Source organism: Phaseolus vulgaris, chromosome 8 (genome assembly GCF_000499845.2).
Source record: "Phaseolus vulgaris cultivar G19833 chromosome 8, P. vulgaris v2.0, whole genome shotgun sequence".
In the NCBI taxonomy this organism is placed as follows: Eukaryota; Viridiplantae; Streptophyta; class Magnoliopsida; order Fabales; family Fabaceae; genus Phaseolus; species Phaseolus vulgaris.
In genome coordinates, this window is record NC_023752.2 from 62,742,407 (window position 1) to 62,767,419 (window position 25,013).

At 34.6% G+C, this 25,013-nt stretch overlaps 5 protein-coding genes across 6 annotated transcripts; 2 read left to right on the plus strand and 3 right to left on the minus strand.

Moving 5' to 3' along the window:
- The first annotated feature begins 1,405 nt into the window (after window positions 1–1,405).
- On the plus strand, window positions 1,406–4,350 carry LOC137824406 (SNF1-related protein kinase regulatory subunit beta-2-like). Of its 2 annotated transcripts, XM_068630043.1 has the most exons (5): window positions 1,406–1,706; window positions 1,841–2,019; window positions 2,693–2,859; window positions 2,941–3,103; window positions 3,865–4,350. In XM_068630043.1, exons 2-5 carry the CDS (start codon window positions 1,843–1,845, stop codon window positions 4,189–4,191), a joined length of 834 nt encoding a protein of 277 aa, XP_068486144.1. In that variant the 5' UTR covers window positions 1,406–1,706; window positions 1,841–1,842; the 3' UTR covers window positions 4,192–4,350. The 2 variants fall into 2 exon arrangements, with proteins under 2 accessions (XP_068486144.1, XP_068486145.1); XM_068630044.1 differs by lacking the exon at window positions 1,406–1,706 and having other exon boundaries at window positions 1,713–2,019.
- A 357-nt stretch (window positions 4,351–4,707) lies between these two features.
- LOC137824407 (uncharacterized) lies at window positions 4,708–5,491 on the minus strand. The gene is made up of 3 exons (XM_068630045.1): window positions 5,304–5,491; window positions 5,103–5,172; window positions 4,708–5,002 (listed from the first exon to the last, which is right to left on the minus strand). Exons 1-3 carry the CDS (start codon window positions 5,479–5,481, stop codon window positions 4,858–4,860), a joined length of 393 nt encoding a protein of 130 aa, XP_068486146.1. The 5' UTR covers window positions 5,482–5,491; the 3' UTR covers window positions 4,708–4,857.
- Window positions 5,492–6,410: 919 nt separating this feature from the next.
- LOC137826415 (putative pentatricopeptide repeat-containing protein At5g09950) lies at window positions 6,411–9,823 on the plus strand. The gene has a single exon (XM_068632374.1). It carries the CDS (start codon window positions 6,658–6,660, stop codon window positions 9,748–9,750), a length of 3,093 nt encoding a protein of 1,030 aa, XP_068488475.1. The 5' UTR covers window positions 6,411–6,657; the 3' UTR covers window positions 9,751–9,823.
- Window positions 9,824–10,968: 1,145 nt separating this feature from the next.
- Window positions 10,969–11,994, minus strand: LOC137826598 (uncharacterized). The gene has a single exon (XM_068632621.1). It carries the CDS (start codon window positions 11,844–11,846, stop codon window positions 11,250–11,252), a length of 597 nt encoding a protein of 198 aa, XP_068488722.1. The 5' UTR covers window positions 11,847–11,994; the 3' UTR covers window positions 10,969–11,249.
- Window positions 11,995–21,467: 9,473 nt separating this feature from the next.
- Window positions 21,468–25,013, minus strand: LOC137824269 (E3 ubiquitin-protein ligase ORTHRUS 2-like). The gene is made up of 8 exons (XM_068629831.1): window positions 24,350–25,013; window positions 23,576–24,234; window positions 22,995–23,094; window positions 22,816–22,877; window positions 22,646–22,748; window positions 22,386–22,530; window positions 22,050–22,264; window positions 21,468–21,828 (listed from the first exon to the last, which is right to left on the minus strand). The coding sequence occupies exons 1-8, from the start codon at window positions 24,749–24,751 to the stop codon at window positions 21,631–21,633; spliced, it is 1,884 nt and encodes a 627-aa protein (XP_068485932.1). The 5' UTR covers window positions 24,752–25,013; the 3' UTR covers window positions 21,468–21,630.

A 25,013-nucleotide genomic window follows, 5' to 3' on the forward strand; every position in this document is an offset into this window, starting at 1 on the left:
TCCACAATGGAGTCAAAGAAAGGATCATTTGTGCCAGTGGTTAAAATACAATGTTCTGCTTTAGTGGTCGGTGCTCCGTCACGATTTTGTCCTTAAAAGACATATTTTCACGCCCATGACGCCAATGTTCCGACCTCAAGCAGGAGAGGTAGCATCACTAAGGTCAATCACTGCATCTGAGGTATTGTCCGCTTTGAAAGTCGGTGTTCCGTCACAATTTTGTCCTTAAAAGACGTCTCGAGGAGTTGGAAGAGAAAGAAGTATATAAACTGCCTTTGACCTCCTCTTGAGCGATGTGAAATTATATTGACGGTATCGAAATAAAAATATTGATTCAATATTTTTTATTATACATTACTACAAAATGCCCCTTGAAAGTGATTTTTTGCCTACAATTGTAGACAGATAAAAAGAAGGTTCAAGTGACCTATTTATACACACACCCTTAAACTAAGTGTATATTGTAACTTAAAAGAGTCCTCTAACACAGCCATAATCCTCCAAAAAGAGATTTGTTAGCACCTGATTGCGCAATTTTTTGTTCGTTTCAAGGGAGCAGATGCATTAGAAAAAGATAAAAAATCTGTCGTTGGATTCGATAACAAGAGCCTAGTGAATTGTAATACAAGAAGACCCTCTTTATGCATTGTTTATCTGATACGATGTACTGCATAATATAAAATAGCTTATCAGACTAAAAAAATCACAACATACAAACATGGATTTCAAATTCTGTGTTTGGCTCAAAGGCATCATTTGCAACAAAACTTAAAGTATTCCTCAAAAGATACATATATTGCACCAAAATAATTAACAACAGGGTTGAACTAAAAAATATTATTTTAGTATCATCAAAGTATTTTCAATATAGTTGAGTTAAACTAAATTCAACCCAGAGGAATCTCTCCAATTTTTGCATCCATGTGATGGGTTGTGGATTTGGGGTTGCCTTGTTATTGGCAAAAGAAATGCACTGGTATGGAAATGATTGAACTTTATTGTGCAAGACAAGAAGCTGCAGACAAAATAGAAAAAAGACAAAGTTAACATGTCAAATCTAATCAACACTCATGCTTTTCTGCATAGACCAGAAGCACAAGACAATGGTATTTTATGATTTTCTTTTTCTTTGTTATTTTTTGAAGATACCATCTTATGAGTTTAGTTAAATAACAAGTACCAACTTCGAACCTTTTCCTTTCACATGTCGTTTCACTTTTCCACTAGCTTTTGACTTCAACTCCATTACTCTCAAAACAAGCTCGTTTAGCTGCTGTAATCCATTATGGTACCGAATCAATATTCTATAATGTTTGATGGCTTTACAAACAGAAATTAGTTTAATTTAATTGACCAACTCAAGGACAAGAAACTATGAAAAAAGTATGTACAGTTTCATTAGACAGTGTTTGGTTGTTCCTGATAGCAGGGGAACATTCTCCTTTAAACCAGACTCATGATTATTAGTTCCCTGTGGAATCTTCCAAATTCATTGGAGAATAAAACTCTGTATATTTGTTCAGTTGCTTTAAGGCAGGGAAAAGTGCCATCCAGAGAGAGAGAGAGAGAGAGAGAGAGTAATCAAATATTAAAAAAAGCAAAAATAAAAAACTATTTTTTTTTCTATAACCACAATGCCACTCTGCTGCCTTGAGTCAATTCCTGGTTTTCTTTCAAGGGTTTGTTCTATTTATGCTCTGAAAAGGGTATGCCAGATTGCTTTCTAATTCTTTCTTCTTTATCTGCCCTATTCTCTTTCTGTGCTGGAGTTTTTGTGTTGTGTTTTGATTCTGAGGGTAGTAGTGATTTGCATCAAAATTTGGGTTTCATCCACTTTCAGTGATGGGAAGTAACAGCAGAGGAAAGGATGGTGAAGGTTCTTCTGGGGTTAAAAAGGATGAAGAGAACTATGAGCATGAACAAGACATGAAATTTGTGCAGCCTGAAGCTCTCTTTCGCAGTACCAACGGATTCACAGATCCCTTGGTTCAGTTACCTCCCTTGCTCATACAACCCCAGGTCAGAGTTAGATGATCCTTTCTTAATTTCTTTCATTGAAAAAACATTATGGGGTTTGTTCTTTTTCTTTCTCTCTTTTAAAAAAGTATAGGTTAATGTTTAATGTTGTAGTTTTATAAAGTGTATTCATTTGGGTTTTAGCTTTAAGAGGGGATAGATACAGTGAAATTTAATCAAAGTAGTGAGCAATAAGCATCTTATGAAAGTGGGATGCTGAGAAAGCATTTTCTTGACTCCACTTACTGTTTAATAATGATTTGTGGAATGGTACAGCTAAAGTTGGATTTTAGTTCATAGAACAAAGATTAGAGTAATCTTTCAAGTGATAGAAATTTAAGGTGGATTTACTATTTTGAATTCTACTTTTGTTTGCCATTCAAATGAGAAATAATGCTGGTCTAATGGGAATTATGAGGTTTATTGAATTATCTGAGACTTGATACATGCATGCCATTGCAACATTAGTTCACTCCCAGGTATATGAATAAAAGTTTCTGCAAATACAACAAGGATTTAATGTTTTTAATCTGATGAAGAACTTGCATGTTAAGAGTAAAGTGACATTGAATGAAGCTAAGCTATTGTGACCATAAATATCTTGAGGGGTACAACAACACATCAACACAATGGACGTTTACCTTGAAACACCAAATTTAAAATGGCTATTTTCAAGGTACCTGTGGTTGCCATGCAAGGACATGCTGTGGTAACGCAACCCCTGCCACAAAATGGATATGTAGAATCTGTGATTTATGAAAGGTTGAAAAGTGTGAAGATCATGTGGAATCATGCAGCCACCAATGTTGCTATTGCAGGATCATGGGACAACTGGGAGACCACGTAACCATCTACAACTTTTAAATTCCAAACAGAGTTCTGCTTTTACTTCATCTTATGATGTGACAAATTTTACCTTGTCAGGGAGCCCCTGCAGAGAGTAGATCAAAATTTTCTCCTTGTTAAAACACTCCCAATAGGTATCTACCATTATCGTTTCATTGTAGATGGCTATTTGACACATGCTCCAGAGTTTCCATCTGCTTCTGACGAGTCAGGTTATGGCTACAATATATTGGATTTGCAGGTAGTTTCATGCTACTTTATTTTTCAGGAAATGTAGATGATCTCCTCTTTATTGCATCTTCACAACTCTTATCTTTCACTATAACCATTATCAGGATCATCAGTTCAGTTGACATTTATTTTGAGACCATGTTTGCTTATGCATGAGGACAATATCTATTCAATAATATACTAAATCCATTAAGTCACGTGCTCAAGGATTATTTTAACACAGTAATGAAACATTGACAACCTGCTCCAATATATAACTTCTCATTCATGATAGAAAGAAAGGATAGTTTTGTCACTTCATGTAAAAAAACTGAAATTTTAGGCAAAGAAATGAGATTGTAGACTGATGCAAGTTGTCAATATATCACTTTCTCATTTTAAATTTGTTGTCTGGTGAGGAAACCATAGAACCATGGATAGTTACATGCTAAAGCTGAATTTCATGTGGTATTTTCGTTAGAGTATCTCTGCTCTAGAATGAATTTGCTAGTACAAAGTGTAGGGTTGTAACTTCTGATAGTTTAGGTTGCTTTCACTAGTCTTCTATCCATTGCTATAAAATTTTGTTTGCACAGTAGAATGTATTGCTCGTATTCAAGAGTATTGAGTGAATTACATGGTCGTAACTTATAATCCTTTCAACTCTTGCAATTTAATCTTCATGTAACTTATATCATAAAACTATATGATATATTTATTGAAGTGACATGCATTTTCAATGTCCTTTTCTGTATGCTTAATGCTTACAGCTTTATGATTAACCATTTTCAGGACTATATACCAGAAATAGTTGCAAACTTATCCGATTTTGAAGATCCTCCATCACCACCATCGAGTTATGATAACTCATACTTAAATGAAGAGGAGTTCAGCAAGCCCCCACCAGAATTACCACCACAACTACCACTGGCAATGAGACATGAGCCTTCATCTACGAGTGGTAGTCGTGTTATCCATAGGCCTACTCATCTGGAATTGAATCATCTATTCATACACAAAACTGAAAGTGCTCAATTTGTGGCACTACGATCAACATACAAGTTTCAACACAAATATATTACTGCTGAATTGTACAAGTCCCTGCGCAGGGAAAGATGATGAAGCTGTATGAATTTTGTCTTCTATTGTACTTGCCTTTATGAGAACATTTGTTAAGGTCCTTAATCTGATGTGTAGAGAATTGATTTGAATAGGTAAATCAAATATTGCTTTCCTTGTAAAAAACACTTCAGGGGATATATACAACATATTTTCATAGTGGTTGACTATTGTCCTGCTTTCAAGGACTAACATTTCCAAATTGAATATGCTTACTGCACATGCTGTGATGAAAATTCAATGATTAATCGAGCATATAATAATGTGACACATGAACTATGACTTTCTTCCTCCCCACAGCTAAATTTGACACGCCAATGAACATACTATGCATATTATAGCACTACCATGTGAGTATACACCTTCCTTATGTGTCCATATTCTCTTCTTTCCACCACTTTCTTTCTGATAGACAAGACTAACCTTGTTTTCATATTGGTTGAAATTCCACAGACCATGCTACATTTCTTCAGTTTCATCAATTTCTATCTATAAGTGTAACATAATGCTCATACATAGTGGTAGGAGTGAACTCTTGATCATGAATACGAGACATAATGTCTTTACATAAGTGAAAAAGTAAGCAAATTCTCTGCTGTAGTTTGAGAAGTAAAGTGCTTAAAATTGGTGAGAATTAACAAATAGAGTAGACAACGAAGTGTTGTCTCATCGAATGGGTACCTTAATCCAACCATTTGCAAAAGCAATGGCCAAGATTACAAAAGGAGTTGACATACCAAATATGATAATATAAGGAAGAGGGGTCTTCATGGGATTCTCTCCCTCCCTTTCTCCTGCTGTCTGCCAATACCTGCTCCACACAAAACCCTTTTTGTAGCATTTGGGAAACAAACATGACCAGAAAATAAAGGGAAAAAAACTTATGAAGTGAAGAAACCGGGAAGTGTTACTGTTGTGGTTCTTCCTCTCTGGTGATGAATTTCTTCTTGTCTCCCTTCTTGACTTCCTCATCTCCACCACCTAATAGAGCCACATTCCCAAGTTTATCATCTCAATCTCACTTCACCAGAATGGGAAACAGGATGATAATTATAATGATAACTACATAAAAGTGAAGCAAAAGAAGGTGACAGTGAGTGATTGATTGTTACCTAGTTTAGCATGAACTTTAACACCAGTAATATTAGTTCTTGGGGAGCATAAAGCATGAGAAAGTGGGAGTGATTTTGGCAGAAAAGAAGTTTTGAAGGAAATGGGAGAAGAGAGAGTGAGTTTGGCAGCCATGTTGATGTGTGTGTGTGTTGCAATGCAAAGTGATGAGGAATCCATCACATAGTGTTGTGGATATTGGTGTGGATCCTACCCTTATCTCACCGACTGATCAATGACCTGGCCTCCATGCAGCCACTTCTTTATTGTAATTTACCTTTTTCTTTCTAATTACTTCTTTAGCAACTATTCTTTTTATAAATTAAAGTTTATAATTGTACTTAGAATATTAAAAGTTAAAATATATAAATAAATAATAGAATAAAATAAGAGAGTGTCAAAGTTTAATAAATAAGTTCAAAAACACTAAAAATATACTTAGTAATTGTAAGGTGTGAAAAGTAAAAGTTCAATCAAGTTAATACCCAACAACAACCTCTATAAATAAGTGATATGTTTAATATGCAAGTAGAGTGTTTTTGTCTGATAATCAAACAAATTGATTCTGACTTTATTCTTTGAGCCCCTTATCGATACACACCCACCCGTGATCCTAGACCTAGAAGCCGAGAGTTGAACCAAATTTAATAATTGAGTGATGGTTCAGATTCATTAGTTGAGAACAAGTCTAAGCCTATATATCAGAGTCCAATCTAGTTGATTCAGTAACCGAAAGTCCAAGTTAATAGCAAGTGACCGAGAAGCCGAGAGAGAAGGAGTTAATTGTTTCTAAGTCATGTAATAACAATAATAAATAAGTATTTTAAAAAATAATTAAAAGTTATAATAAGTAATTGTCTTAAACATGATTTTTAAAATTAATTATTGATATTCAATTTAGAGATAAAGATAAAATATTGTAAAATAAAAAGGTTATTTGGATAAAGAATGACAATGCTTTGGATAAAGATAACAGAATAGTAATTTAAAACTATTGGATAAAGAAATTTTAGTTATAGAAATAGTGTGAAATACATTTCTGGATATTAAAAAATATATATATATACATAATTGAAAGAATGAGAAGTCAAATTTCCAAATTTATTGGTAGAAAAGATCTACATAGAATAAGAATAGAAGAAGATGAAAAACTAAGTGTCTCTCACTTTAAGAAATATTTTGTGGATCATATTGTCTAAATAAGTGTTTAACTACAAAGTGAAAGTGATAAAATTGGGCACAAATTTTGAAGAGGTATGAGCATTAGGAGCTAGAAAATTGTGTGATTGAAAAGCAGCAAACTTTGATATGAAGAAGAATCCTGTTTAATGATGGCTTGGTAGAGTTTTGGAAAGCATGATTCTCTGCTACAGGCGATTGTTACACAATGCAAGTCATGCTATTTCTGCCCAGTTAGCTTTATCAGTATATCACTGCAACATATCTCATCACCACCTCCAATTTCCAACTTTGAATTTGGAATATCATCGATACAAAGATTCTTGTAGCGTGGAAGATGCCCATCAGCTTCATCTGCATATCTACAAATATGGGCTTATCAATGATGTTTTCTGGTGTAATACTCTTGTCAACATCTATGTCAGAGTCGGCAACTTGGTTTCCGCACAGAAGCTGTTTGATGAAATGCCGCAAAAGAACCTCGTTTCCTGGTCTTGTTTAATTTCTGGGTATGCACAGAATGACATGCCTGATGAGGCATGTGTTTTATTCAAAGGGGTCATTTCAACTGGTCTCTTGCCAAATCACTATGCCATTGGTAGTGCTCTTCGAGCATGCCAAGAGATTGGTCCAAATAAGCTCAAACTCGGGATGGAGATTCATGGCTTAATTTCCAAATCTCCTTATGCTTCGGACATGGTGTTGTCTAATGTGCTAATGTCCATGTATTCACATTGCTCGGCCTCCATTGACGATGCTCGTCGTGTTTTTGATGAAATAAAAATTAAAACTTCTGCATCCTGGAATTCTATAATTTCGGTCTATTGTCGTACGGGAGATGCAATTTCTGCTTTTAATTTATTTTCAAGCATGCAAAGGGAAGCTACAGAATTAACCTGCAGGCCTAATGAATATACCTTTTGTAGCTTAGTAACTGCTGCATGCTCTCTGGTTGACCGTGGACTGACTTTGCTAGAGCAGATGCTGGCGAGGATTGAAAAATCTAGCTTCGTACAAGATTTATATGTTGGTAGTGCATTGGTCAGTGGGTTTGCAAAGCATGGTTTAATAGATTCTGCTAAAATGATTTTTGAACAGATGAGTGATCGTAATGCAGTGACTATGAATGGGTTAATGGTCGGACTTGCGAAGCAGCACCATGGTGAAGAAGCAGCTAAGATATTCAAGCAAATGAACAATTTGGTTGAAATAAATGCATCATCTTATGCAGTTCTTTTAAGTTCTTTTAGTGAATTTTCAGATTTGAAAGAAGGGAAGAGAAAGGGTCAAGAGGTTCATGCTTATCTAATTCGAAATGCCTTGGTTGATGTCTGGATTTTGATTGGAAACGCACTTGTGAATATGTATGCAAAGTGCAACGCTATTGATAATGCTCGTTCAATTTTTCAATTCATGCCCAGTAAAGATTCTGTCTCATGGAACTCTATGATCTCTGGCCTAGACCACAATGAACGATTTGATGAAGCAGTTGCCTGTTTCCATACAATGAAGAGAAATGGAATGGTGGCCTCAAAATTCTCAGTCATTAGTACTTTGAGTTCGTGTGCAAGTTTGGGTTGGATCATGTTAGGACGACAAATACACACTGAAGGGATCAAACATGGGCTAGATTTGGATGTTTCAGTTTCGAATGCTCTTCTAACGTTGTATGCTGAAACTGATTACATGGACGAGTGTAAGAAAGTATTCTTTCTAATGCCAAAGTATGACCAAGTTTCTTGGAATTCTTTTATTGGTGCACTAGCAACTTCAGACGAGTCAGTCTTACAGGCAATAAAATATTTCCTGGAGATGATGCAAGCTGGATGGAAACTAAACAGAGTAACATTTATAAATATTTTAGCAGCAGTTTCTTCTCTCTCTCTTCTTGAACTGGGCCGTCAAATTCATGCTTTAATCTTAAAATACTCCGTTGCTGATAACAATGCCATTGAGAATACGCTTCTAGCTTTTTATGGGAAGTGTGAGCAGACTGAGGACTGTGAGATTATCTTTTCTAGAATGTCGGAGCGAAGGGATGAAGTCAGTTGGAATTCAATGATTTCTGGATATATTCACAATGGCATCCTGCATAAAGCCATGGACATGGTATGGTTTATGATGCAAAGGGGCCAAAGATTGGATGGTTTCACACTTGCCACTGTTCTTAGTGCATGTGCTTCGGTTGCAACATTAGAGCGTGGTATGGAAGTTCATGCATGTGCAATAAGAGCTTGTTTAGAATCTGAAGTTGTTGTCGGCAGTGCACTAGTTGACATGTATGCGAAATGTGGAAAGATAGATTATGCATCGAGATTCTTTCAATTGATGCCTGTGAGGAACATATATTCTTGGAATTCAATGATTTGTGGTTATGCACGCCATGGACATGGAGAAAAAGCTCTAGAGCTTTTTAGACAAATGAAACAGCACGGCCAATCACCAGATCATGTCAGTTTTGTTGGTGTCCTATCAGCCTGTAGTCATGTAGGGTTGGTTGATGAAGGATTTAAGCATCTCAAATCAATGAGTGAAATATATGGACTAGCCCCTCGAATAGAGCATTTCTCTTGTATGGTGGACCTCCTTGGGAGGGCAGGTAATGTTAATAAGATAGAGGAATTCATCAAAACAATGCCAGTGGATCCTAATGCCCTTATTTGGAGAACAATTTTGGTAGCATGTTGTCGTGCTAATAGCCGTAATACAGAGCTAGGTAGGAGGGCTTCCAAGATGCTTATTCAGTTAGAGCCACAGAATGGTGTGAACTATGTACTTGTTTCTAACATGCATGCTGCTGGTGGGAAGTGGGAAGATGTGGCAGAGGCAAGGTTAGCAATGAGGAATGCAGCAGCGAAGAAGGAAGCTGGGTGTAGTTGGGTTACCATGAAGGATGGAGTTCATGTGTTTGTGGCTGGAGACCAAACACACCCAGAAAAAGAAAAAATCTATGAAAAACTCAAGGAGATGATGAACAAAATGAGGGGTGTGGGATATGTGCCTGAAACCAAATATGCACTCCATGATCTTGAACATGAAAACAAAGAAGAGGTTATCAGCTATCACAGTGAGAAACTAGCGATTGCTTTTGTTCTCACACGCCAATCTGAGCTACCAATTAGGATAATGAAGAACCTTCGGGTTTGTGGTGACTGTCACACTGCTTTCAAATACATATCAAAGATTGTTAATCGAAAGATAATTTTACGAGATTCAAATAGATTTCACCATTTTGATGATGGCATATGTTCTTGTGGGGATTATTGGTGACTGATGCAAAACAATTATGGAAATTCTTTGGTGTAAGATTATTGAAATATAGGAATAGGTGCCATTTTTTGAACTCTTTTCTTAATCTGAACTTGTGAAATTAATCAGTTATCCAAACTATAAAGCAGATTTATGGAATTGTCTTGTTTTCACACCTGAATTCAATTGTGTTCATTCTGTTCATACGTGCCTTCTTGCTGTAACTTTGAACCAAGTCCTAAAAGGAAGATATAAAAGGTGTGTTCCTGTCCTCATCCAGCAAACACAAAATATAAATGCTTTCATGTTGAAGTTAAATATTGATGAAACAAAACAACCCAATGAAAGTAAGTTTCAATTATGTAATTGATTTTAAATATAAACTACACTTTGATTATAATGGTGTAAAAAGTAACAATCTTTGATTTGTTCTTTTTTTTGTTGTATTTCTTTGCATATAAACGTGTCTTGGAAAAGTTGATTGGTTTAAAAATAGAAGAAGTTGAAATTGAGAACCATGTTTATGAATGAAAAAGAAGCTAGGCCCACATTCGTAAAGTTGAATTGATTTTTGTGGAAAATTAGGTCTCTCTATCCTTTTCAAAACAATGGCCTGTGATTTTGTTGGCTTTCTCAGAAGACTTGACTCACCCAAGTCAAGTAAACAATTGCTTCGTACTTTCTTTGCCAACCAGAAGGACCGTTTCAAATTAGTAGGGCACAACGTTCCAATCTTCAGTATAAATATAAATACTCAAAATTAATGTGGAATCAATCTCATTTAAACTCGTATAATACTCTTCTGATTTTTTTTATAGGATTATTATATTATAGATATTCTTGTGACAAAAAAAGTTGATGATTTTATAAACAAGAAAAAATTGGCTGAAAAAAAATCATTTTTTATAAAAGGTAATACTCAATATAAAGTTGATGATGATTAAGACTTAAATAAAAGTGGATTCAGTCAAGGATTGGTGTTGAGATCTTTGAAGGTATAGGATAACATAATTTGAGTTTCAACTAAAGTATAGTTTATTATTTTAGTATATTAAAATAATCTTCTATGAAGTTGGTTAAGAAGTGTGTTTTAAGCCTAATTCAATCTCATAAAACTGGCTCAATGAGGTGAGGGTTGCACCACTTATATATGATGAAATGTCTTAATCTCTAATGGATGAGATCTCCGACAAAGTTCAATCAACCCTTGTATTGTGAAGAGATTACGTACTCTACAAATCAATTCAAAACAACTATTTATTTGTAATATGTTAGAATTAGCAAAGATAACACATTGGAGCACAATACAGATAACAGAACATGCAACATAGTCCAGAAAACAGAACAACATCGTCCAAAAAACAGAACATACAACATCGTCTGACACAACCACGCAGTGGAGATTGTTACAAGCAAAAATATGTGCGCCCAGAAGTACCAAAAACTTGGAAAACTATGACATCTTTTGTTAGTTAAAGTCATGAATTCTAAAGAAGAAAAACTCTGAGATAAACCACTACTTAATTAACAGCAGCAACCAGCGAATTCTGATTTGCAAAATATAAACTATTCACAGCTCTTAGCTCCAAGTTATTGGAAGAGAACGTTGCCTTCATCCTTTTGATAAAATCCTCACATTTTTTGTTTAACTCTTCATTGTCATCCACACCAAGATGATCATCTTCTTCAATGACAGCAAGGGCATTTTCCTCTCCTTGCTCATCTAATGATGACACCACATTTTCTTGTTCTACATTCACCAAAATCATTTCTTCTTCTTGTGGGGTTTCAGTATCCTCACCTGCAATTGGTGCTGCAACTGCAATGTCTGATTCCTTGGAGTCTAGGAGTATAGTTTTCTCTGAGTGAACAACTGCTGCAGGCTGTTCTATACTCTGATGATGAGTGGTTGGTGGTGAAGAGGAATGAACTAGACCAGAGGTGATGGCTATTAAAGCAAGAAGGCCATTACAGAGAAGGAACATGAAGCTCTTTTCAACCATGTAGCTGAAGAACTCCATGAGGAATGGCTTCATGGATTGAAGGAACAGAGGAAGTGAAGAAACCAGAACACAGAACAGAGAAAAACAAACCAGAAACTGGATTGTTGTCTTCATTCTCTTGGTGGGATTGTGAGATAGTAAGTGATTATGAAGTTCAGAGTTTGGATGCTTCAAATAATCTATGCCCTGTGTTCTGATATTCAGTTTATCGCATGTGCTCTGTGAACGAAGATAGTGAGTGTTGTGTTTGGTGAAAGAACATATATATATATATACTGAGAGTATTTAAGAAGTTATGCAGAAAGAAATATATATATATATATATATATATATATTTATTTATTTATTTATGAGGTGAGAGTGTTTAAGAAGTTATGCAGAAGAAACCGCAGAATCTTCTTTACAATTTACATCTTATCATTTGAATCTTTACTCTTACTTTTTCTATGTCACTTTTCATAGTAGCCATCAATACCATTTTTTTTGTCCTATTCTCTAATTTATTTTTAAATTTATTTGTAATTATGTAAATAGGGTTTTGACAGAAAATAAATAATTGGATTTCCTCATAAACATATTTTTTTATTCCATAACTAAAGAAAGCTATATCTTAAATATTTAATTACCTTTTTTCTATTGTTTATTTACTAATAAATATTTGATTCATTTTTCCATCAATTATTATTATCTTTTAGTTATAAGTTACATTATGAGTAAACTAAAATGATTAATATTTACTTATTGACAATTTTATTATTGAATCAAAAATATCATATTATTATCTTTTATTATCAATATTGTATGCATTTAACAAAATTGTATGCAATTATTTTATATTTTATTTATCAATATCGATCTCAATAATGTTTTCTAAAATGTCACCAAAGCACGATTAATTATTAATTTAGTCAGTTAAATCTATTCCGGAATATAATTTTTACATTGGGATTCTGATTTTATGTAAAAATAATATTTTTTTATATAATAAGGGATAATTTGTAAAACGACCCAAAGTCAGTCAACTATTATTTTTAATTATTATAAGATAAAAACAATTAAATGTGTCACATCACATCATGTGGGATGCACCTTATCACATGTTATTTTTAAAATATAAAATCTGCATTGAATTATTAATTATATAATAAATAATACATTCAAAGGTTTTAATGTTTTTTTTAATCTTTCAACAAAAGAGGGACAATTAAGTAACGCGCTTTCAGAAATTGTTTTCGTACTCCAACTACCAATTAGATTCTATAACTTTGAACATGAATGTTAAATTGTTTAATATTATTATCTTAACAATTATGTAAATAATTTTTAAAAAATTATATTAAATTTGTTTTAATTAAATTTAAATATTGAATTAGTAAACATGATTAGAGTTATGATTGAGACAAATAATCCAAACCCATATTTATTTAATTTACTTGGTGGATTTGGGATTTTCATATATTGTTTTATAAAGAAGGTTAGAAAGTGTAGATTTGGTGAGAAAATTCTCTGAAACTACTGATGCAATAATCAAACTTAATGTCTTCTAGATTCACCTTTTCAAATGTTTTTTTCTTCTTCTAATTTTACTTTATTCTGGTGGAGATTCTGCATTCCTTAAAGTCCACAAAAACATAACTATTTTAACTATTTTTCTTCTTTTAAGTATTTATATACCTTATCAGATTCGGACACTTCTCTTAAATGATGTATTTACGTCGGACACAGTATCGAACATCGACACTTGTGGGACACATATCAATGAAGTTTCCAATTCAAAAAATATTTGTTGGATTTATGATAATTCTAGTACAAGTCTAACACAATTTAAAAAAAATATACATTAATTTTTTAAAAATTTAAATTTATTGTATAAATTTTTATTATGATTATAAAAATAAAGAACAAATCATTTTGAATCAGTTATGAAAAACATATTTTAGCTCAAAAAACTGAAATATACTTGTGCACATAAATCTTTATTTATATAATTAATAATTATATAATATATAGATATGTATTTCTGTAACCTACATTTTAGAGATTATATGTATCTTCGTGTCGGTGTTATATAGTATATACCATCATTTTCAAATAAATCATTATAAATAATAAAATTAGTGTTGAGTATTTATATTCTCAATATTTAAATCTAAAACCAGAACTTAAATTTAAATAGTCTAGCTTTGATTAGTGATAAGTATTAAGATAATAAATGTTCTAACATAATATATAAATCATTTAACATTCTCTGTCTATTTTCGTAAATATTTTAGAATTACAAAATAAAAGTTAGCGATTGATTTACAAAAAAATTGTATTTCGTTAAATTAGAATAGATAAAATTGTAATTAATTTAAAACAAGTTTTATTTATAACCATAACAAAAGAGAAAAGGTTTGTGATGTATTATATTGGGCTTGTTTCTACTGACCTCACCATTGGATTTGACCCAAATTAGTTTCATTTTACAAATTGTGCTATCACACTAATCTTAACACACACACTAATTCTAACTTAATCTCTCACAAATTTCCTATTAATTAGTCTAATTATACACTAATTATCAGTTACTTTTACAGATTTTTTTTAAATATTAATATATTTTTTGGTAAATAAATTTAAATTTCTCTAAGTTACTCCATTTTATACTTTTAGAAAAATAAAATTGAATAAATATGTGTGAAAGGTAAGAAGGCTTTGTATGAATGAACTTATTAATTTGAATATTCCAAATCTCTCCCTAATCCAAATTCCAAAAATTCTCCATATTTACTGCAGTACAAAATATTTGAATATGAACAAATTTTTAATTTTTTATATTTTTTATTTTTATATAACTTTCAGCTCTATCAGTGATGAATAAAAAATTTATTGCAAATCTTGTGGGATGAATTTGGGGCTCAAATCTCAGCCACAACTCAACGGAGACACAATGACTGATGTCAAGTAAAAAATTCATACCAAAATACCCAAGGGGTAAGGCGTTGTAAGTCTCAAACCGAGAGTGAAAAAAAATTGTTTTTCGAAAACAAAACGAACTCACTTTTCTTCCCTGTATCTTCTTTTTCTGATTTATTTATGGACGTGCCTCCTTACCTGGGTACAAACCACATATGAAAGTACTTGTGTCAATTTTTTCAACGAAATACGGACCCATAATAAAATTGCAGAAAATAGGGCGAAATTTCACAAGTTTTTGTAGAGGATAGCCTTGGTTTTGCACAAATTTTCTCAAAAATTATCTCCAAATAGTTTTTTCCTAAAATTCCACATAAGAATCTTAACTGAATTTGGGACAAAATGCGACAGGTTTCAGGTCAAACGGGTGAGTATTCACCTAGGAAAAAAATCAAAAAGTTTCACACACAAACGAGGCTCTGGCAGTCATGAATAAAAAATTTATTGAAAATCTTTAAGATGAATTTGGGGCTCAAATCTCAGACACAACTCAACAGACACAATGACGGATGTCGACGGATGTCGGGTAAAAAACTTATACCAAAATACCCAAGGGGTAAGGCGTTGTAAGTCTCAGACCGAGAGTGAAAAAAAATTGTTTTCCGAAAACAAAACGTCCCGACTTTTCTTCCCTGTATCTTCTTTTTGTGATTTGTTTATGAACGTGTCTCCTTACCTGGATGCAAATCACGTATGAAAGTACTTGTGTCAATTTTTTCAACGCAATACGGACCCATTAAAAACTTGCAGAAAATATAGCGAAATTTCACAAGTTTTTGTAGAAGATAGCCTTGGTTTTGCACAAATTTTCTCAAAAATTCTCTCCAAATAGTTTTTTCCTGAAATTCCACGTAAGAATCTTGACTGAATTTGGGACAAAACGCGACAGGTTTCAGGTCAAACGGGTGAGTATTCACCTAGGAAAAAAATCAAAAAGTTTCACACAGAAAAGAACCTTCGTTTTAGCTCTGGCAGTCATGAATAAAAAATTTATTGAAAATCTTGTGGGATGAATTTGGGGCTCAAAACTCAGCCACAACTCAACAGACACAATGACGGATGTCGGCTAAACAATTCATACCAAAATACCCAAGGGGTAAGGCGTTGTAAGCCTCAGACCGAGAGTCAAAAAATTTTGTTTTTCGAAAACAAAACGTCCTGACTTTTCTTCCCTGTATCTTCTTTTTGTGATTTTTTTATGGACGTGTCTCCTTACCTGGATGCAAATCACGTATGAAAGTACTTGTGTCAATTTTTTCAACGCAATACGGACTCATAAATAAATTGCAGAAAATAGGGCGTAATTTCACAAGTTTTTGTAGAGGATATAGCCTTGGTTTTTCACAAATTTTCTGAAAAATTCTCCCGAAATAGTTTTTTCCTGAAGATCCACATAAGAATCTTGACTGAATTTGGGACAAAACGCGACAGATTTCAGGTCACACGGGTGAGTATTCATCTAGGAAAAAAATCAAAAAGTTTCACACACAAACGAACATTCCTTTCAGCTCTGGCAGTGATGAATCAAAAATTTATTGCAAATCTTGTGGGATGAATGGGGGGCTCAAAACTCAGCCACAACTCAACAGACAATATGATGGATGTCGGGTAAAAAATTCATACCAAAATACCCAAGGGGTAAGTCGTTGTACGTCTCAGACCGAGAGTGAACAAAACTGGTTTTTCGATAACTAAACGTCCTGACTTTTTTCCCTGTATCTTCTTTTTGTGATTTATTTATGGATGTGCCTCCTTACCTGGGTGCAAATCACGTATGAAAGTACTTGTGTCAATTTTTTCAACTCAATACAGACCCATAATAAAATTCCAGAAAATAGGGTGAAATTTCACAAGATTTTGTAGAGGATAGCCTTAGTTTTGCATAAATTTTCTCAAAAATTCTCCCGAAATAGTTCTTTCCTAAAATCCCACGTAAGAATCCTGACTGAATTTGGGACAAAACGCGACAAGTTTCAAGTCAAACGGGTGAGTATTCACCTAGGAAAAAAATCTAAAAGTTTCACACACAAACGAACCATTCTTTTAGCTCTGGCGGTCATGAATAAAAAAATTATTGAAAATCTTGTGGGATGAATTTGGGGCTCAAATCTCAGCCACAACTCAACAGACACAATGACGTATGTCTGGTAAAAAATTCATACCAAAATACCCAAGGGGTAAGGCGTTGTAAGTCTCACACCGAGAGTGAACAAAAGTGGTTTTTCAAAAACAAAATGTCCTGACTTTTCTTCCCTGTATCTTCTTTTTGTGATTTGTTTGTGGACATGTCTCCTTACCTGGGTGCAATTCACGTATGAAAGTACTTGTGTCAATTTTTTCAACGCAATACGGACCCATAATAAAATTTCAGAAAATAGGGTAAAATTTCACAAGTTTTTGTAGAGGATAGCCTTGGTTTTGCATAGATTTTCTCAAAAATTCTCCCGAAATAGTTTTTTCCTGAAATTCCACATGAGAATCTTGACTGAATTTGGAACAAAACGCGACAGGTTTCAGATCAAACGAGTGAGTATTCACCTAGGAAAAAATCTAAAAGTTTCACACACAAACGAACCTTCCTTTTAGCTCTGGCTATCATGAATAAAAAATTTATTGAAAAACTTGTGGGATGAATTTGGGGCTCAAATCTCAACCACAACTCAACAGACACAATGACGGATGTCGGTTAAAAAGTTCAGACCAAAATACCCAAGGGGTAAGGCGTTGTAAGTCTCAGACCGAGAGTGAACAAAACTGGTTTTTCGATAATAAAACGTCCTGACTTTTTTCCCTGTATCTTCTTTTTGTGATTTATTTATGGACGTGCCTCCTTACCTGGGTGCAAATCACGTATGAAAGTACTTGTGTCAATTTTTTCAACGCAATACGGACCCATAATAAAATTTCAAAAAATAGGGTGAAATTTCAGAAGTTTTTGTAGAGGATAGCCTTAGTTTTGCATAAATTTTCTCAAAAATTCTCCTGAAATAGTTCTTTCCTGAAATCCCACGTAAGAATCCTGACTGAATTTGGGACAAAACGCGACAAGTTTCAAGTCAAACGGGTGAGTATTCACCTAGGAAAAAAATCTAAAAGTTTCACACACAAACGAACCTTCCTTTTAGCTCTGGCAGTCATGAATAATAAATTTATTGAAAATCTTGTGGGATGAATTTGGGGCTCAAATCTCAGCCAAAACTCAACAGACACAATGATGGATGTCGGGTAAAAAATTTATACGAAAATACCCAAGGGGTAAGGCGTTGTAAGTCTCACACCGAGAGTGAACAAAACTGGTTTTTCAAAAACAAAACATCGTGACTTTTCTTCCCTGTATCTTCTCTTTGTGATTTATTTATGGATGTGCCTCCTTAACTGGGTGAAAACCACATATGAAAGTACTTGTGTCAATTTTTTCAACACAATACGGACCCATAACAAAATTGCAGAAAATAGGGTGAAATTTCACAAGTTTTTATAGAGAATAACCTTGGTTTTGCATAAATTTTCTCAAAAATTCTCCCGAAATAGTTTTTTTCCTGAAATTCCACATAAGAATCTTGAATGAATTTGGGGCATAACGCGATAGGTTTCAGGTCAAACGGGTGAGTATTCACTTAGGAAAAAAATCAAAAAGTTTCACACACAAACGAACCTTCCTTTTAGCTCTGGCAGTCATGAATAAAAAATTTATTGAAAATCTTGTGGGATGAATTTGGGGCTCAAATCTCAGCCACAACTCAACAGACACAATGACGGATGTCGGGTAAAAAATTCATACCAAAATACCGAAGGGGTAAGGCGTTGTAAGTCTCACACCGAGAGTGAACAAAACTGGTTTTTCAAAAACAAAACGTCCTGACTTTTCTTCCCTGTATCTTCTCTTTGTGATTTATTTATGGACGTTCCTCCTTACCTGGGTGCAAACCACATATGAAAGTACTTGTGTCAATTTTTTCAACGTAATACGAACCCATAATAAAATTGCAAAAAATAGGGTGAAATTTCATAAGTTTTTGTAGAGGATAGCCTTGGTTTTGCATAAATTTTCTCAAATATTCTCCCGAAATAGTTTTTTCCTGAAATTCCACGTAAGAATCTTGACTGAATTTGGGACAAAACGCGAAAGGTTTCAGGTCAAACGGGTGAGTATTCACCTAGGAAAAAAATCAAAAAGTTTCACACACAAACGAACCTTCATTTTAGCTATGGTAGTCATGAATAAAAAATTTATTGAAAATCTTGTGGGATGAATTTGGGGCTCTAGTCTCAACCAAAACTCAACAGACACAATGACGGATATCTGGTAAAAAATTCATACCAAAATACCGAAGGGGTAAGGCGTTGTAAGTCTCAGACCGATAGTGAACCAAAGTGGTTTTTCGAAAACAAAACGTCCTGACTTTTCTTCCCTGTATCTTCTTTTTGTGATTTGTTTATGGGCGTGCCTCCTTACCTGGATGCAAATGATATATGAAAGTACTTGTGTGAATTTTTTCAACGCAATACGGACCCATAATAAAATTGTAGAAAGTAGGGCAAAATTTCACAAGTTTTTATAGAGGATAGCTTTGGTTTTGCACAAAATTTCTGAAAAAATCTTCCGAAATAGTTTTTTCCTGAAATTTCACTTAAGAATCTTGACTAAATTTAGGACAAAACTCGATAGTTTTCAGGTCAAATGGGTGAGTATTTACCTAGGAAAAAAATCAAGCAGTTTCACACACAAACAAACCTACCTTTCAGCTTTGGCAATGATGAATAGAAAATTTATTGTGAATCTTGTGGGATGAAGTTGGGGCTCAAATCTCAGCCACAACTCAACAGACACAATGGCAGATGTCGAGTAAAAATTTCAGTCCAAAATACCCAATGGGTAAGGCGTTGTAATTCCCAGACCGAGAGCGAACAAAACTGGTTTTCCAAAAACTAAACGTCTTGAATTTTTTTCTCCGTGTCTTCTTTTTGTGATTTGTTTATGGACGTGCCTCCTTACTTGGGTGCAAACAACATATGAAAGTACTTGTGTCAATTTTTTCAACACAATACAGACCCAGAATAATATTGCAGAAGATAAGGCGAAATTTTACACATTTTTGTAGATGATAGCCTTGGTTTTGCACAAAATTTCTTAAAAATTCTCCCGAAAATGTTTTTTCCTTAAATTCCACGTAAGAATCTTTACTAAATTTGGGACAAAACGCGTCAGTTTTCAGGTCAAATGGGTGAGTATTCACCTAGGAAAAAAAATCAAACAGTTTCACACTCAAACATACCTTCCTTTAAGTTGTGGTAGTGATGAATAAAAAATTTATTGCAAATCTTGTGGGATGAATTTGAGGCTCAAATCTAAGCCAAAACTTGACAGACACAATGACGAATGTCTGGAAAAAAATTCAGACCAAAATACCCAATGGGTAAGGCGTCGTAAGTCTCAGACTGAGAGTGAACAAAACTTGTTTTCTGAAAACAAAACTTCCTGACTTTTCTTCCCAGTATCTTCTTTTTGTTATTTGTTTATGGACGTGCCTCCTTACCTGGGTGCCCAAAACATACTAAAATACTTGTGTGAATTTTTTAGACACAATAAGGACCCAAAATAAAGTACTTGTGTGAAGCCTTGGTTTTTGCACAAAAATCTGAAAAAGTCTTCCGAAATTGTTTTTTTTTCTAAAATTTCATGTAAGAATCTCGATACAATTTGGGATAAAACGCGACAGGTTTCAAGTCAAACGGATTTGTATTCATCTAAGAAAAAAATCAAACAGTTTTACACACAAACAAACCTTTCTTTCAGCTCTGCACTAATGAATAAAAAATTTATTGCAAATCTTCTGGGATGAATTTGGGGCTCAAATCAATAACGAATGTTTGGAAAAAAATTCAGACCAAAATAACCAATGGGTAAGGCGTAGTAAGTCTCAAGCTAAGAATGAATAAAACTGGTTTTCCGAAAACAAAACGTTTTGATTTTTCTTACTTGTATCTTCATTTTATGATATGTTTACGAAAGTGTCTTCTTACTTGGATGCAAATAACATATAAAAATACTTGTGTAAAATTTTTTAACGCAATACAGACCTAAAATAAAATTACAAAAAATATGACAAAATATTACATGTTTTGTTATTGGATAGCTTTGGTTTTGTACAAAATTTCTAAAAAATTATTTCAAAATAGTTTTATCTCCAATTATCTCTACTTTGAGATAAGATGAAACAAACGAGTATTCAACTAAAAAAAATATAATAGTATACAAACGAACTTTCCTTTATACATAGTATGTACAAATTACCCAATTCACTGATACAAATCAACACAATTAACTCTCTTTTGCCCTCAATTCTACTTCAATAATTATACTGTGGATTCAAAGAGATACTTAGATATGTCGATTAAAAATAATAACTATAAAAATGTTTAAATTAGAAAATCTAAGTAATCAGTAATATTTATAAATGAGACCTACTTTAAGACTTAAAAGATCTTGGATCTTGATTTAATATGACTTTGAAATGTGTGCCTAACCTACTTTTTGCAGAGCTTTTAGCAGAATGCTGTAAAATCCTACTGGAACATTTATTGTTGCTTAAAATACCGTGTAAGGATTTTGGGTCCTTTCACCAACCAAAAAGTCATTATTGCATGCTTAAGAAAACATAAAGAGTTTTTTAATAGTTCATCGAACACTTTTTTAAAAAAATGCATAAGACTAAAAATATGAAAAGCAAATACAAAGTTCATATCCAGCAATTCATGCTGACAACAACAAAAAAGTACAACATCAGTTCCTGCCTTTCAATTAATAAAAGTCCATAATCCAAAAGACCAAAAATAACTAGCCATCCTTCACTATTTCCTTCGCATATGTTGCTGATTCAGATCATTGTCTTTAATTTTTTTCCCCTAGAACCTTAACACTAAATTCAGGAGGCTTTGACTATTTCCTTCGCTTATGTTGCTGATTCAGATCACTGTCCTTAATTTCCTCTAGGACAACACCAGAATCAGAAGGTTTTGAAAGCTCAGTTGCATTATGCAGACTTTCATCATTATCCTCCTCATTTGACTCTTCAGATTTTTCTTCTTCAGGCTTCTTTCCAAATTTTGTTATGAAATTCAGCATTTCTCTATTAACCTGTAATGAAATAAGAGAAATGACAAAATAAAAATTTGGATCCGGTGAATTAACAACTACAGAATACTCCAATCTAAGATAAAGCACAGTAACCCAAGTTCGAAATAAAGTAAACTAAGGCAAATTAGGGCATAAGCACTCCAAAGTATATCAGAACACAAATAAGGGTCGAATGCATAGTTGGTGCAATTAAAAAACGAAATGGTCTTTTTTAGTAGTACCTGTGGATTCTGAAGAAAATCAGCAATGTCATTACTACATGCTGGGCATTTCATAATAGTCTTTTGTGCTCGTAAAGTGCGTCCACCTCTCGACCTTTCCCTGATGAGGCTTTGGCCAGAAAAGACACCCTCCAAACAGGCTTTGCAGAAGTTGTGAGCACAAGGTGTAGTAAGAGGGAAATCCAACACCTTGTGGCATATTAAGCAACCAAAGTCTGAAAAAAAAAACAATAAGAAGCAAACAATGGCTTTAAAAAACAATAATGAATCGAAAGAATAAAAAGCTTTAGGGTGTCGATGCAGGATAGATCATTTGAGCATGTCTAAGCATTATACCTTTCAATAGCTTTTTTTGCTTTTGTTCCTCAGTCAGGTTTTCCGCTTTCCGTTTTACTCTGACTGTTGTCCCATCTTCATTGACGTCCACTGCTTTCCTGCTTTCTGGGGGAGGCTTCTTCCACAACCAGCACCCCTTGTCTTCCTGGATTACATCAAAAGAACTGAGTGAGATCCTTCTAAGTATATAGAACAAGGTTGAATACAAAAGAGATTAAACACAGCAACAAATAGGAGTAGATGACAAAAACAGCACTTACATCATAATCCCACGATGGATCGCCCTTCCTTTCAGTTACATCAATTGCACCTTTTAGCTCCTCAATCTTAGGCAGTGGGCGTGGACGGTCTCCAGATTCATCACTGCACAAAAAAAAGGTCAAACAAACAAGTCTACACACAAATGGATGCAAAGAAAGAAGCAACAAACCTTGTCCACGGTGCTGGCTCATTGTCACATCTCACAAACAAATACCTACAAACCTTGCAGCCCTATCAAAGAACAAAGCTTTTCCGTTAATATAGAGGAAAATCCAGAAGAAAAAAAGATCCCAGACCACATTAAATGCCCTTCAATCAAACCAATGACTACAATTACAAGCATCTTACTTGTATTCCATTTTTGCGCCAGCATTTCTCTATTCTATAGACCCCATCATAACGCACCCCAGATTCGGGTGCATAAGAAGAACGTTTTTCCTTATGAGACCTGACCAGAATAGCCCAAGCTCAGTACAAAGTACACACCAACACGACTCAACCATATGCTAAACAAAAAAATTACTCTACTTTAATTGAACATTTGCCTAGTTGACCAATAAAAAGAGCAATGCAAAACGACCATGTTAAGAAAATCTATCATTAATGTTTTAATCACAATCAATGAGTATGAAATTTTGATAAAGTCTGATATTTTGACACCCACCTTTTTTTTAAACAATTAATTAATAACATTGTAGTGATAAAAGATTAAAATTAGTTGTTAATAATAAATGTAAATAAAATTATAATAATAGTAGTAAAAATAATAATAATAATAATATCTAGTTGTATAAAACATCGAAGTTGTGAAATTATTCTACTAATATTTTATTTTATGTATTAAGGTAACATGTTACAATAACTGTGCTAAAGGGTGTGCATTACATAGTAATATAATTGAATTATAAGGTATAATTAAGGGCACTGACCTTACAACCCGAACAGGGTAACCCATTCGGCAGCTGAGTCGCAAGGCCTCATTCATGTTTTCAAACTTCTGGTCAAAGGATTGAAGTTTGTTGGTGCGCTTGTTACCACTCAAATCTCTTCCACCACTGCCAGTGTAAAGGAACCATTCCCCATGATCCTCATCGTCCACGTAGCCACCAGAAAGGGCAACAGATTGGGAACCATAACTACTCTGTCCAGCAATACCCGCAACATGAGGCAGATGAGCACCCCATTGACGACACTCCATCCGATCCTCCCACGTGTCACCAACCAAAACACCCCGATTCCTCTTGGGATCATTCTCAGCCGGAATCGGACCAAAATGGTCGGGTGGCACAGTAACAAAGATTTTCCCAGAACAAGCGTTGGCTTTTCCAGTTTTCTTCGCTCTCTCTGTGGTGAAAGCAGTATCTGGGCGATCCTGATTCCGCATAAAGTGACACACTTTCGGTGGCCCAGAAGCCCTCCCAGACTTCGCTAACTTCGCCATTCGAATCGCCATAGCCAACTGCGAGTTAATCCTCGGCTGACCCGACATCTTCGCAGGTATCTGAGCTCGACAATTCGCACATGTGCGTTTTCCTTGACCGATCCATTTCTCAAAGCATCTCAAGCAGAAATTATGCCCACAAGGCGTCTTCAACAACAACAAAAAAAAACAACAAACACTCAAAAAACAAAACAACAAAACACAAATATATAATAAATAAATAGATTGACCCAGAAAAAAAAGAACAAGAAGAAGAACAAACCGTGACAGGCCTATCAGGTAGTTGCATGCAAATGGAGCAGCTGAAGCTGTCATCGAAGATATCAGCAGTTTTGTCCTTCGACGGATCCGATGATGAAGCGGAGGAACCGGCGAGCAGCTCTTGGCATCGTTTGGCCTTTTGCTGGTCAGAGAGGGATTCATCCGCCTGAATAGCGCGGATGGAGGAGACAATGTCGTCGGAGGAAGCGACCGGAGGGTGACTGCAGAGGTCGGAGCAGTCAGGGCAGTCCCAGTGGAGGTCGGAGACGGAGACCGGCGGAGCAGTGAGGCAAGAAATGTGCCATGGAGTGGCGCATGTGCGGCAAGAGAGGGTTTGGGAAGAAGGAGGCTTCTCCTTGCAGCGCATGCAGAGGCCATCGGAGTCACATGGAAGCTGTGCCATCTCTTCAGAACCAATGAACTGAATCACTCACTCAAAAAAATGACTATTCACATTTCTTGCTCTTTCCTTTTATAGGCAAAAAAAAAATGGAATCCCAAATTCTAATTGGTGGAGCGAGGGAATCAGGGTTTTGAATATTTTCCATTTTCTGATTCCAATTTCTAACCCTAATTCTCTCCCTCCCTTCCTTTCGCCATTTCCCTCCTTTTCCCCTTTCTCATTCTTATTATCATTACCAACACTTTTCATATATTAACACTCT

Coding starts and splice junctions, on each gene's coding strand:
- LOC137824407 (XM_068630045.1), bottom strand. CDS start 5,481: ATGGATTCCTCATCACTTTGCATTGCAACACACACACACATCAACATG. Junction 5,173..5,303: donor TAAAGTTCATGCTAAACTAG/GTAACAATCAAT, acceptor TGGCTCTATTAG/GTGGTGGAGATGAGGAAGTC. Junction 5,003..5,102: donor AGAGAGGAAGAACCACAACA/GTAACACTTCCC, acceptor TGTGTGGAGCAG/GTATTGGCAGACAGCAGGAG.
- LOC137824406 (XM_068630043.1), top strand. CDS start 1,843: ATGGGAAGTAACAGCAGAGGAAAGGATGGTGAAGGTTCTTCTGGGGTT. Junction 2,860..2,940: donor TGGGACAACTGGGAGACCAC/GTAACCATCTAC, acceptor TTACCTTGTCAG/GGAGCCCCTGCAGAGAGTAG. Junction 3,104..3,864: donor ACAATATATTGGATTTGCAG/GTAGTTTCATGC, acceptor AACCATTTTCAG/GACTATATACCAGAAATAGT.
- LOC137826415 (XM_068632374.1), top strand. CDS start 6,658: ATGATTCTCTGCTACAGGCGATTGTTACACAATGCAAGTCATGCTATT.
- LOC137824269 (XM_068629831.1), bottom strand. CDS start 24,751: ATGGCACAGCTTCCATGTGACTCCGATGGCCTCTGCATGCGCTGCAAG. Junction 23,095..23,575: donor TACCCTGTTCGGGTTGTAAG/GTCAGTGCCCTT, acceptor TATTCTGGTCAG/GTCTCATAAGGAAAAACGTT. Junction 21,829..22,049: donor ATTTTCTTCAGAATCCACAG/GTACTACTAAAA, acceptor ATTTCATTACAG/GTTAATAGAGAAATGCTGAA.
- LOC137826598 (XM_068632621.1), bottom strand. CDS start 11,846: ATGAAGACAACAATCCAGTTTCTGGTTTGTTTTTCTCTGTTCTGTGTT.